The sequence below is a fragment of the Astatotilapia calliptera genome, chromosome 10 (genome assembly GCF_900246225.1).
Source record: "Astatotilapia calliptera chromosome 10, fAstCal1.2, whole genome shotgun sequence".
Taxonomy (NCBI): Eukaryota; Metazoa; Chordata; class Actinopteri; order Cichliformes; family Cichlidae; genus Astatotilapia; species Astatotilapia calliptera.
The window spans coordinates 26,761,902-26,776,593 of NC_039311.1; the positions used below are offsets into that span (position 1 = coordinate 26,761,902).

General features: G+C 39.2%; 1 protein-coding gene across 2 annotated transcripts in view; it reads left to right on the forward strand.

Annotated features, from left to right (window-relative positions):
- tlcd3a (TLC domain containing 3A) overlaps nucleotides 1-14,692 on the forward strand; it is a 52,715-nt gene that overhangs the window by 15,481 nt on the left and 22,542 nt on the right. For both annotated transcript variants that reach the window (XM_026182334.1, XM_026182333.1), the window contains exons 2-3: nucleotides 7,823-7,909; nucleotides 13,016-13,235. In XM_026182334.1, coding sequence (XP_026038119.1) covers nucleotides 7,848-7,909; nucleotides 13,016-13,235 — 282 coding nt within the window. In that variant the 5' untranslated portion in view covers nucleotides 7,823-7,847. The remainder of the gene's footprint in view (nucleotides 1-7,822; nucleotides 7,910-13,015; nucleotides 13,236-14,692) is intronic.

Genomic DNA, 14,692 nt, shown 5'->3' on the forward strand with positions numbered 1-14,692 from the left:
ACTTTTCTTGCGAGAGACAGAGAGAGGTGTTGAAAGGCTGCTCCAACGGAACTTATTGTTTTCGGAGGAAAACACGAACACGGTGTACAGTCGAGTCTTAATAGCTTACTTACAACTGGGCTCGTCAGGCACTCTTCTTGGCTGAAGTGGTTATTATTATATTTACATGCTTCCAGCTCCCGTTTTTCCTCGATGACAACTCGTACCTTTCCACTCCCCTTTTTCTCCCTCCTCGCGCTCACAGACCCATAACGTGTATGGCAGTCCATTCTCCCTGCAACACGGACTACACTGCCCATGATGCTACATTCTTTAGAGCTATGCTTGTAGCATTCTGCCTGTTAGCTTAGCACAACAACAACGAAAAGGCGCTCTCTCACCCAGGAAACACACAGTCGCAGAGAGAGAGAGAGAGAGAGACCGTCGCCCTGTAACCATGGCAACCATAACGCTGCCGCCTGGAACAACAGAACGTAGCTGTCAAACAAAACCCAAACAGTCCTCACCCGCGACAATATGAAACAGGAAAGTACCGCAGTGTAATCCATTTATTTCAACAAAGTAACTGTATTCTGAATACCACCTTTTTAAACGGTAACTGTAACGGAATACAGTTACTCATATTTTGTATTTTAAATAGGTAACGGCGGTACATGTATTCCCTTACTCCCCAACACTGTTTGTGGCTGTATGTGTAATACCTTGGTGGATCTATGGGAACTCGCTATCAATTCACATTAAAAGGTGTGCTATCATCATAATCATGACCCCAAAAAAATGCACGAATGGCATTTTTTGCTTCCCTTTTCAACTTCATCCACTTAAAACAAAAGACGTAGCTTCTGAAAAGTACTCTTTTTAAAGGCAACCAGAGATGATACTTGTGGATGCAGAAAAGTCCTGTAGAAGTCTATGGATAAAAAGGCCCTTGACTTTGACCTCTGTTAACACTTTTCTGATGATGTGACTCATTCTGAGGAACTGTTTCTGATCCTATACATTACTAAGTCGACTAGCATAAGGTTGCTATTGCACAAATGTTCAAATGGGAGTAGAAGGTTCTGTGGATGGCTTACTGGCAAAGAGCTAATTAATAAACCAAGACTCAGCCAGTTCATTTCAGTACTAACAAATCTTATCTACCCAAAGCATCAGGTTTAGAAATTAGTAGTAAACTAATGGAACAGTGTAAGTGCAGGTTTCAGCGTTTCTCTCCAGAAATAGCAAAGTGTTTTTGAGAGGAAAAGGAGAATCGATATATTTCTGATATAAGGGCGAACTCTTCTGTTTGAAGTTGCTGGGGAGCTGTCTGGATAAATCTGACAGTTCTGGTGAGGTTCAGGATTCATGCAGCAACATATTAATAACTAGCCTTATGTTATTACTGAGCTCATCTCAGACTTTCTGTTGGCCCATTATGAAAGCGTTAGCAGGGACTTTTATAGAGTAACAACAGTTTGTCCCTCATCTTACAGTTTGTATTAACCTAAGCTTAATTCTGTAGCTGGACACAATGCAGAAGATATTTTTGTCAACTACTCCACCTTAAACCATTCGAGTATTATTGTCAGTAACTGCTTTTTTCCCCTCACAGAAATACTTTGGACAGAACCAGTATATCATCTTAAGATGTCAACTTGTTAGCCTTAAACTACTAACTTCTAAATCAGATAGACTTTGTAAATCCCATTTTTCATGCATGCCTTTATGTTAAACTTTATTGTAACACCTGGGAGAACAGCCATGGCTTGATGGTTTTAGTGTTTGTTTGCCTTTGGAAACTGAAGGAGTTTATGAGAAACCAATAAGCTTGGTTAAACAGTCAGCTGACTTATATCTTAACGGATAAATAATTAAATTAGTCAATAAATCTTAGTAAACTCTATAACACTGCATTAGTAAAGACTAGATCTTTGCCATACCTCAATATAATTACTGTTAATATATGTACATGTGATTAATCTTTGCTGGAAAATTGAAAATGAAAAGTCCATAGCCAAGAATTTGTGCAGTGTTAAGTACCCCAGTTCTCAAGAAATATGTAATCATTTTCCTTGGTAGTTCGCTCAAGCCTCTCATCTATTATTTACAAGGGCTAAGTAATTATCCCACTTGTAGCTTCACAAGATATTCAATTTAAGGAGGTCCAGTTAGAGACGATTTCAACAACTGGGTGTCAAATAAAAGTGCAGTTCAACAGTATTTCAGTGTTATTAATTTTCGCAATGATGTGAAGGATACTTTAATAATATTAAAACCATAAATAAAAAAAAATAAATAAAAAAATAATAGTAAAATGTTCTTTTTCCTTAAGTACATTTCACATGCACATAGGGGTGGGCAATAGAAACGATATAAATTTGGCCAACGATAGAGATTTTGACTATACACAGCTTCTTCTTCTTCTTCGGGGTTTAACGGCAGTTGGCATCCTTGTACATGCAGTGCTGCCATCTTCTGTTTCAGTCTGTTATTACACTCTTAAATCCTGCTACTTATTCCTGCGTCTTTCAGGATCTTACAAAGCTTCAAACGACACGTCGACTATTAAATCAGTCGTCGACGATTTTGATAGTCGACGTAATCGTGACTAGTCGACTAATCGTGGCAGCCCTATTGATGATGTCATCAAGCTGCGCCTGTTTTGGTCAAAAGCATCGCAGCGGCTACAACCATTATCATCTGCAAATTATGCCAGGCGACAGTCATAGCAAAGAGATGAAGCACTTTTGAAATATGGGGAAAGCCAAAAACTGCGCTTCCTCCACTTCCGTAACGTTGATTCATTAATGTTGAATTCTCTCGCAGCTAGGGCTGCTTGATTATGGCAAAAATGATAATCACAATTATTTTCACTGAAATAGAGATCTCGATTATTTGACGATATTTATTTAACCCTTTAAGACCTACCATAGAACCAAGTCCGCCAGAGCTTATATTATTTTTTTTACATGCTGTAGTGCCATTTTTGGGAGCATTTCAAGTTGCTATACATCAATACAACTGTTATAGCCCATATTTTAATATGTATGCATTAAGTCCATAGTAACTACATCAATTGCAAAAAAGTGCAATAAACTACAAAAAAATTAAAAATCGTTTTTGTTTTTTTTACATATATTTCTACTTGGAAAAATTTAAGAGGTTTATCCCTCAAAACTTTAAATACCAAAAAAATTGCAAAAAATTGTTTACAACAACAGGAAATTTATTTTGAGTGTCTTCATAGTTTTATTTTGGAGATACAGCAATTTTTATATACACTGCAGGAAAAACGAAAAACAATCCTGTGATGCAAATTTGCAAAGAAAACAGCATGTGCATCAAAATAAACTACTTCCAGCAGTGCAATTCGAGTTCTAAGCATCACAGAAACTATTCAGAAAAGTCAAACATGACTTATAAAAACACCAGTATAGGCTTTTAAGGCCTACAAGTAAAACTATATTTTCCGCGAAAATGACGTCACTTCCGGTTTCGGGCAGGAAATGGCGGACATGCGATAGTTCGTGTTGAAGTTTTTTTTCAATGTGGGAAGTGTTATGAACAGCTGGTCAGATCGGCAAAGCGTGTTTCTGGAATATTATGTTTTTGTTCCTGAAAGCCCTTTTATGCAATTTTTGCAAAGCTTTATGTGGAAGGAAACCGTGACCTAGGACAAGCTGATGGCATAAGATGTAAGTACAATTCCTCCGGTTTCATATGCAAAACAAATTATTGCGCTAGCTTACACGGTTCCGGTTCTACAGGGATTTAAAAATAGTTACGCAAAACGGAGCGTGCTGCTCTGTCCGGCTTTAAAGGGTTAACAATAACAATGTATTGAATAATGACTTAAAAAAAAAAAAAGTGTGCAAATACTGATAACAGTGCAAATGTTTGCGATATAAGAAATAAATGAAAAATGTAAACATCTATGTTTAGTGAACTTTGCAGTGTTGCTCTGTGGTGCAGCTACGACACCATAGCAAAGTTTACACACTATGTCTACTTGATCCACGTCTGACTCCGGCGAACCCATAATGTTTCCACACCACTGAAGTTTTTTTTTTACCTCTCTTTTCAACCAATAGCAGTCACTCTCCTCTCCAAATAACTTCTGCTTAGCTTTCCGAGCTTCCCTCGGGTCCTCTTAATTGTTGTGACGGGTGTTCGAAATGCAGAGAGGTGCGCTCGATTTGCCACACGGAGCAGCGCGAGAGTAAAGTACGAGGGAGGTGCTAATAATTGGCTCAGTCATTTTTGATGATCGTTGAAAGCCCAGATCATAATCGTGATTAAAATGAGATTAATTGAGCAGCCCTACTCGCAGCTGTTCTATTCCCATATTGTTGCAGTATATTAATAACTAACCTTGTATTGTGGATGAATAATCTCAGTTGTTCTCCTGACTGAAGTTTGCCCCGTGTATAGCATCCTGCTATGCGATTGCATTTGTCCCTAACCACCAGAATCCCTCACATTAACTTTTATCGAGTGGAAAAAAAGTTGGCATTCATCCTCCAGCTTCACTGTGCTAATGTTATGCTAACATAGCTGTGTCGCTAGCAATCACGTAGCACAACATTACATACCAGGTAGTCCAACTTCAGTAACCCTGCAAACACCACTGCTGTTTAGTTTCCTGTCTTCATTTATGTTGGAAGTGGTAGCAGAGCTGTACGTTTTACTTGGTTTCAAAAATCTCTCTGTCAGAACATGGTATGTCATGTTTAGGTGTAAACTAGCGAGCTAACCTCCTGTTAACTTCTAACTCCGTTAAATTTAATAAATTCTGTTTTCATGGATGCATGGATGTTAAACTTAATTGTTACACCTGGTAAAGCAGCAACGCTGATCATTTTATTAAAGAAAGAATTTAGACCGTTTTTAACTCTTTGTGTTCATTTGACTTTGACCTGAAGCAGACTGAGTTTTGGACCCAGATTACTCCGCGAAGCTCCTCACTATGGCAGCCGTAATGCTCTGACAATCCATCAAAACATTTTTTAACAGATTTCTGCACGCCAAAATCGGTTCGAGGTCAGTAAGCACAACCAGAATTCATACATAAGGCGCACTCTCGATTTTTGAGAAAATTAAAGGATTTTAAGTGTGCCTTATAGTGTGGAAAATATGTTATACAGAAGAAAACAATATATCGCGATATATATCGTTACCGCACGTGCTTCAAATTATACCGCGATATGAATTTTAGGCCATATCGCTCAGCCCTACATGCACACCATCTCAGCTTCTTTTTTCCCTTATTTAGCTGCTTTATTATTTATTTATTTGGACTTTTGCGTCTCGTATTGTTTGCACCTGCTGTAAATACATGATTTGATCAGCTGGAAAACTCATAACATGGGTTATGTAACTGTAACAAGTTACAGTTCATGTGTTTCCTGTGTACATACCGTCTGTTGGGTGGTGGGGGGAAAACATAGGCAGACAAAACACACATAGCCTGGTAGTATGTGTTTGTCTCCTGATGAGTAGGTGGAGATGAAAAACAGACCCATTGGGAAAATCAGTCAACAATACGCTGTGTTAGATGGGCGGCTGTCTGTCATGGCCGCAGTGACTGCTGGGGAATAAAGGACATGTTTTGTCATTTTAAAACAGCTTAGTGTCAGTGCTGCCAAGTTGGAGAGCATCCAGGGAACGAGCTTCTCTGAGCAAAAGTCATTCATAGTTTGAAAAAAAAACAAAAAAAACAACCCACACACAAAAATTTAATTGGTGAAATAATCCAGCTTTCTGTTTAAATTAACAAAATAAATCTGTTGAACCAAGAGAAAAAAATCTATTTCTCTGTGATTGTTCACTCATCAAGGTCACAACATCACAGCCACTATTTATTAAAAATAATTTTGTAATGAAGTTGCTATAAACGTAAGCAAATAATTATAAAACACAAGTCAGATCTCAGTGTAGGAGTTACTTGTTTCATAGGTGCGAGGCCGGTGAATGTTGTGCATGCCTTTCTCCACTCCACTCCAAGTGACACTTCAAATAAAGATGTACCAAGTTCTCCTATGTCACAGGTCTGTTTATAGATGAGGAAAGTTGAAGCCAAGTACTGCTAATCCCATCACGGTACACTGATCTTAAGCGGCTCACCTGAAGCAGCACTTGTGTAAAACTGACCTGTATTTGTTGGGCTTTGCCCTGTCCTAGAGCTATTAATCACATTGAAAACACGCATAATTTGACTTGGCTTGGATTGAAGTAATTTGTTAAATTTTCTTGTAGCATTCAGTTTTACCAGCTCAGATCTGAGTGAATTTTATTTGACCCAATAATTTCCCACATGGCATCACAAAAAACTAAGCCAACGCCTGCCTTTTTTATTTTGAGTTTATTCATAATTGTAGCAAAGATCAAACTTTAAAACTAGATGATGATAATAACAGGGAGTGTAGTAACACAAATGTTAACTTTTGTATTACACTGGTGTAATCTTCTAAGCAAAGTGCGTATAGAAACAAGTCTTGGCACTAGGCAGTCATCTTGGCAGCACCTCTGGGCAGTTCTTTAGGTAATTAGTGTTGAGCCCCGGGAGAGACATAACTTCATTTTCAGTGGTAACCAATTAAATCTCAAAACCATTTCACAAGTATGCTGAAATTTCCCCAGAATAAGTTTTTGAAACTTTTTATCCATGTAGGTTTTACTTAATGACACTGCTGCTTTTTGGCTTCATTAGTGGCTCAATCCAGACGGCTGACGCAATCAAGCTCTGTAGCCAACAGGACTGAACAGTTGCTATAGTAATACACCTTATCCAATAGTTGGTGAAGAAATTCCATAAGCATACTTCCATGTATCTTTGCTATGATAACATATAGATATGTCTGCTGCCACACATGTGAAACTGTCACCTGTTGATTGGCTGTTTAAGATCAGAATTATCACCATATCTGCTGTTATGAAACTGTTATTAGACATATCAGGCAGTATCTTTGGCATTGTGTCTGTACAAGGGTTTTGTTTGAAAAACTATGGCTGTGTCTGACTTCCTGACCTCCTTACCTGCTCTGCAGCTTGACTTGGGTTTTGTTAAAGACAAACACAGTGCCAATTTAAGTGTCATGAATGCCCTTCTGAAACACACCGCCGTGTGAAGTTGCAAGCATTGGCTTGGCTTGAGTGGATGTGATGATCTCTGGCTTTGATGCAGGCCTGGTGTATTTCTGGGGTCAAGGAGGGTCCACTAAGTAAGCAGTTCACAGCAAGTTGGGGTTACAGGGTTACACAGAAAACTGGAGCCTGGAAGGTCCGCCAGCAACTAACCGTCAGCTAGAAAGCTTCCTGTGTGTACACAATTGTTCTGGTGGTCCTCCTTCTGGGCAAGGGATGAAACCTCACCAAAAATGTAATAAAAATATTTTGGCTAGCACCAACAGGATAATGCATAACCCTCGTAATGTAGTCATGCATAAACTATATGCAGACCTCACTTGTGCTTCATCAACCCCAAAGGCCCCTGGTGACTCACAAAAACCCCTGGGCTCAGCTGTGTGTTAATATATTGGCAGGTTAACAATTGCCTATTAGTGCTAAAAACAAAGTGCAGCTGAACTGATGGCTATGTTGATCATAAACCAAGGAATTAAAGTTTTGGACTAACAGGGCCAGCAGAACAACATTAAGATACTTCAAAGAAGTTTTGTTTTCCTTCTGGGGTGCTGGCCATATTGAGATTAAACAGATTTCTAAAGGCACAATCGGGACAATAAATATCTGAACATATATTACTTTTATCAGCTTCACTGAAGTTTCTATTACATGTTACAGCCATCCAGTGCATAAGTGACGATGTTCTCCCTTTTTGCAGGCTGGTGTCCTCTATCCATGCTGCCATGGCAACCACAGCAGGAGCTGTTGTCGTGTCATCGTGCTGCGGCAACGTCATTAATGACAGGTGAGACTTCATGTAAATAACCCCTTTAGTGAAACATTGGTTATCACTGGTAACACATGAAAGCAGCAGCTATGCTTCCTGGGCCTCCCTTTGGTGGGATCTGTTATTCCAAAGACTCGGGCCTCAATTTTGATTCACTGACTCAAACATAAATGTTAGTCACAGCCTGCTAACAGTGAACAAAGTTGCTTAATCTGTCTTAGAAGCTACACAATCTCGGCGTGCTTGTGAGGTGAAAATGCGAATAATCACTCGGCCCTAACACAGTTCGCTGAAGTCTTTGACATAACATTCGTGCTGTTAATTCTTCACGTTCTTCACACACACAAACAGTCTAAAGTGTGAACTTGCATACTCCACTATTAAAATAAATTGATCGACACGCTCCTCCTCGCTTTATTCAGAGACCTGTTTGTCTCCTCTTCTCCTGCGGTTACTGTTCCTTGTCCTGTCAATTCTAGATTGTATTAGGTAGTATTTTTCCTTTTGGCCCACTTAACTTATAGGTGCTTTTAAGTTTTTTGTTTTTTTTTCGCAGCCGTTTTTAGTTAATCTGTGGCTGCCTGCTCACTTGACTGTTAGCGATACAACATCCTATCATTAACATAACCTTAGCTGCTGAGATTTCTTCTTCCTGTTTTTAGGTCAAAGATATAAAGTCCATTATTTGGGTGTTTTAGTGTAACTGGGAAACTGCAAGCTTGTCATCCAGGAAATAGAAGCAGCATTGCTGTCCTGAGGGTTAAGCAGAAATGTTAAGAGGACTTTTTGTTGCATCCCATCTGAGTGATAGCTCTTACCTTTAACGGCTCTGCTCATTCAGCAAAGCGTCTGAAGACTAAATGCGCTAATCTGTGATGTCGGAGGGGTTGTTGCACCAGAGCCTCATCAGCACATATTTAAATGGTTTTATTTTATTGGGAATTGGTTATAAATCAGAAGATCTGGTACCTACGCTGCGATTATAGCATGAAACACTCCCCCTGCTGCTGAATATGATGCAAGCAGTCATGTAATGTTAAAGATTTTCAGACTAACTTCCTTTGTGATTGATAGGTCAGTATCTTTCCTTGGGCAGCAGTCTGCCCGTTTCTCTTATTGAACCAGCTGCTTTCATGCTGCCTCCACATCAGCCAGCTGGCAATGAGTTACTGTTAGCGTTAGCACTGGCCACTCTGTGCAGCTGAGGAAAGTGTGACGCTAGGTTAATGCCAGCCTATTAATCCTTCACTGAGTCAGCGACCAGACCCTGGCAGTCCCAGTTTCAGACTGCTAATCTCTTGCGCCCCCCCACTCCAAATCACCCACAGAGCTTAATTCCTCCACAACGCTGCTCAGTTCTGCTGTCCTGTGACGTGCGCTCAACCCGGGGGCTTATACTCCAGAGTTAGACCCACAAATACTCTAATTCTCCATCGCAACCTGTCCCTTCTTTTAGCCTTTAGTGGTTAAGTTGCAGAAATGGTGGTGTTCACTGTATAAACTGCAGTAGAACCACTAAAGTAGCTCAAACGCACCTGATTCGCCAGACTCTAACATTAGCTCCAAATAAAGTGGTTAATATGATCTGGCAAACACTGTGTATCTAATTACTTGTGCTTTTTCCCTCATTTAACAATATTTTCTATACTTTATATTTGAGAGACAAACAAAATTAGGAATGCACTGAGCTATAGGGCTGCCGTGAAAGCCATTTCTTTGTTGTAATCTATAATAAACAAAGCTTCATTTAGTGGTGCAAATGAGAAGGCCAGTGCTTTTCTTGTTGTTATTGCTGAAACAGTCTGAGCAGTCCTGCATACCGCCACCAAGGCTGGAGATGACCACCACTCTAAAAATGAGTAAAGACACAAAATGTTTAATTATGCCCTATCTTGGAATGGTAAAGATTCCTTCCAAGAATTCTTGGATCCAGGCCTGAATTCAGATCAGCTCACAAAGTTAATAATTTCTAAGCTCTGTCAAACCAGAGCCATTGTAGAAGTTTAACATGTATGTGTCCATATCTGTTTAAATAATCGTGCTAATAAACAGGTAGGCAAACAGAGCATAAGAACAAAAATAACATAAGCACCTGAGGACGGTGAAATTCTTATTTATCTTCTATTATTATGCGAGTTACACCAATGAGAACCTATACAGCAAGAGACCAGGCAGTTCTGTTTTATGTATGTCTGGGGGACTAGTGCTTTATTTTGGGTTATTTAATACAGAAAGTACATACATTACAGAATCAGCTCATGTAGCCTTCCTTCCTCCCTAAGCTGTTTGTTGTGCCTTACTGTTCTTAATCTCCATCCACTGACCTTAAAAGCTAGAGAAGCCAGTGAGAGGTCAGGGGTCAGTAGCTCAGCTTTACCCTGCAGCTTCACTCCTTTCTGTCCACATAATTAACCATCACAGTAATCAGTGCTCATTAGGCTACTGGAGCTATCCAAGCTGTTGATTTTACTGTACTTACACAAGCTTGTCTTAAAGCTTTCCGATGCTTTGCACAGGACAGAGGGTGGTTAAAAAAAAGTGCAGGTTTTTATTTAAATCTACTGAAAGTAAATGTCTTGTTTTGTTTTTTTTTACATGTTTTTTTTCTAGGACTGTGCTGTGATAGTGCCTAGGCCTCCTTCTGTTCTATATTCACTGCCCACTGTAAAGGTTAAACCCAGCATTAGCAAGGTGTACCTAATAGAGCAGAAACGTTCCTCAAAGATGTTGGTCCATAATGAAATGATAACATCACACAGTTGCTGCAGATTTGTCAGATGCACTTCTAGGATGTGACTCTACTATTCCACCACATCCTAAAAGTGCTCTATTGGATTCAGATCTGGAAACTGTGGAGGCCATTTGATTACAATAAACTCAATGGCATGTTCAAGACACCAGTTTGAGATCATTTGAGCTTTGTGACACAGCATCTGATTTTGCTGGAAGCAGCTGGATTTCCTGGATTTTGCTGGAAAATTAGTGTGTTGTGGTTGTAAATGGATGGGACATGGTCAGCAGCAATACTCAGCTGGGCTGTGGTGTTAAAACAGTGCACAATTGGTACTAAGGGGCCCAAAGTCTTCCAAGTAAATATCCCCCGCACCATTGCACCAATAACTACACCACAAAGTCAGTTAAATCACCTTTCGTTCCTACTCCATTTGGATCAACTAGGATTTTCCTTTAGGTAGTAGTATCTGTTACTGGGCACTTTTTTTTTTTTTTGGTACCTACTCGACTGGGATTCCAAGCTCCCTGAGTTAACGCCGCATTTCTATAACAACCCCACCCACATTGAGGTGGCACTCAATTGTAATTACTGAAACTGAGCTGAGTCGAATCTGGTCTTTAAGTCTGACGTCATTAGCCGTTTCCGGGTCCAAACTCCACTTCAGGTCCCAAAGTCAAACGAACACTGACATCACTGAAAGTTAAAAACGGTCTAAATTCTTTCATCTTTAATAAAATGATCAGTGTGGCTGCTCAACTGGGTAATTACGTTTAACATCCAGGCATCCATGAAAACAGAATTTATGAAATTTAATGGGGTTAGAAGTTAGCAGGAAGTTAGCTTGCTAGTTTCCACCCAAACATAATATACTACGTTCTGACTTGGGGATTTCTGAAAAAATTGAAATATACAGCTCTGCTATCACTTCCAACATAAATGAAGACAGGAAACTAAACAGCAGTGACATTTGTAGGGTTGCTACGTGGTGGCTAGCTACATAGCTATGGTTAGCATAATGCAGTATAAACACACTTGAGGATGAACTCTGACTTTATTCCACTTGATAAAAGTTAATGCGAGGGTTCCCGAAGGTTAGGGACAAAAGCAATCGCATGGCAGGATGCTGTAAACGGACCAAACTTCAGTCAGGAGAACAACTGAGATAATCCATCCATAATACGAGGTTAGTCATTAATATACTGCTGCATGGGCTGGGCTGTACTTACATTGTAAGGTTTTAAAACTTGAGCTTTAAAATGAACAGTGATAATAAAAACCAAGAGAGGCCGACAGTGATCACTGCCCTTTTTAGGACTTGTTGAGATTAAATAGGACAAGATACAAAGCATTAAAACATGTTAAAAACACAACAGCCTTAATAAACATAGAGTAGTTTGGTCCCAGAAACAGGGTTCATATGTCATCACTTAAATATCGGATAGAGTCAAGTTGAATTGGTGTGAGTGGAAAAGAGCCATAAATGTGCTGAACTGCAGCCATGATATTTGTTTAAATGAGCAGCTAAATGGGTGCTCCTAACAAAGTGACCTGTGAATGTAAGACTGGTAAATGATTAATATGGTTTTATAGTTCTGGTAAAGATTTTTTCATGATTTTTATATAAATAAATCAAACATACACGGGTCATTCCATAAAAAACATTTAAAGCCTTCCACCTGACTCCCTTAGGGATTTTTTTTGTTGAATTTTATAAAGCCAAGCAAAGTTTTACTTTTATATTCTGAATATTTTCCACATTACAGACTCTCAGACTGCAAAGGCACGAGTCTGTATTTGACTTTTTCTTTTTTTTTTTTAATATACCTCAGTTTCTATAGCTTCTTAAGCAAACTGTGCAGTCATATAACATTTTCAGGTCTGAAAAACACACTTAAGATTTAAACTTTAAAATCTAGCCATATCAGTTTAATACCCATTACAAACAAAAGTAAAATTAATGTACTTGTTCAGCATTTTTTTTTTTATTTCACTAGCCTGTGTCATGTAAAATTATAGTTTCAGTGGCAAAACTTCCTCAGTTTTGTGTCTATGTTGTAGAGAAATGGAGACAGACACTGATACCCTGGATGTTTAATGTGTTTTCAGATCATTCACTGGAGAAAATGTCAAAAAACTCACTCTGTGTAAACTTTCAGGCATCATATCACCATGTAAAATAGGCAATTGGTCAAAACGAGTTGCATCTCATGAAAGGTCTTTTTTTTTTTTTTTTTTTTTTAACCCGCATTGTGATAGCAGGCTCAACTTCTTAATAATGAGTATTCAATTATTTGAACATCATGGTCATCCATTTTCGATAGAGGCATTCCTGTGGGTGATTCTGCTGTTAGTTGTAGACACTGATAACAATTTTATTTTGTCTTCCTCAGGCACTGGCTGGCCACCTACTTTGTCATCTGGTACGGTGTCCCCTACATGACGTACGACATCTTTGCCATGTACCTCAGTCACTACTACCGCTTCCACATCAAAGGGCATGAGGACTACAAGCGGCATTCACTGAGGACCATAAACTCCTTTGTCCGTAAGGAGTTCCTGCTGGTCCTGCATCACATCGCTCTGCTCACCATCCTGCTGCCTGTCACACTGGTGAGGAGGGCTGATGGGGAAAAATTAGGGAGGGGCTGAGATGGCATTTAGTACCACAGATAAATAATTAAGATAACTAATACATGCAAGTACTATTAGTGATAGACTGCTATATTTGTATATGTGATAATTTAAGGAATATACAATTAGCTTAGGAATATATATAATTAGCTCTTTTCCAACACAATGCTACCTCAAAGAGAAGCCAAACTTATAAGACACACCTGGATTCATATCTGTGAGAAATAGCCCCTCAGTATCATCTGTTAACACTTCTTTTGCTTGTAGACCCATTTGATAGCATATCACAGCACCTGAACCTAGCATGGGGTCTGTAGTTTTTGTGTTTTGCAGAAAGCCCCACTTGTATGTAGCTTGCCTCTATCAACAAAGAGTCTCACTGCCTCTGGTTCAGATTGAACATTTGGTAGGCCATGTATCTGTCAGAATGGGTGTGTATTCTTTTTTTTTTTTTTTTTTTTTTTTTTTTTAAACAAGAGCCTCTTTAGCTTCCTCATCACCATGTTAAGTCACTGCATTGGTTAGTGACACCGTGGGCATTTATATTTGGCGCTTGAGGTGTGCTGCACGAGCTTGCAACTTTTCCAGAGCACACTACTCAGAAAAACCTCTACATTGGTGCTGTGATTGTGATGGTGTTCCTTTTCAGACAGTGACAATGGCTAGCATAACCAGGTCAGTAGCATTGTGCAGTGGACTTTTGACATCCCTGGTCCAGCTGAAGCCATAAAACTATTAGCTTTTCCATAAATTACACTGATAGTTCTTTAAGTGCTGGGCATCTGCACTGGTGTCTTCTTCACCCTGAGTCAGGGCCTCTGCTGTGTGCTAATATAGTAAGTTCAAATTTCACTAATTAACTTCTGTGCAGGTGCACTAATAATGAATGTTTGACACAACATCCTGATCCACCTGAAATGTGCGCCAGTTTGCACCTCAATTGCAAACTGAAGCACAAACCACCTGGGAGGGAAACATGAGAAGGGCATGAAAGGCTGGAACTCACCATTTAGCAGACTGACCTTTCAAAGTAAGAGCGAGGACATTGTTCAGTAGTAAAGTCTCAGAGGGGTTAAACAAGTACAATTAAAACATGCAAAAAATGAGTGGTCAGAGATACGTTGCCTGTGAGTGGACTTTTTAAAGGAAAAATGGCATTTAACATATAATGACTTTATTCTTTTCCTGGTATTTTCCATAATAGAACATTTAATTCCTTATTGATGTAGGGAAATGGGCCATATTCAGTGATTTGAGGAATCCAGCTCTAAATTATTAATAAATCACAGAACTCATGTTATGTTTCTGTGAATTTAATGATGTTAAATGTGTTGTACTTTCAGTCAGGCATTAGTTTATTTCAGTGTAGCACTAGATTCATCTTAAAGGGGGTTAGTATTCTCTTTCAGTCTTCTTTAATAAGTGTTCACTGCCAG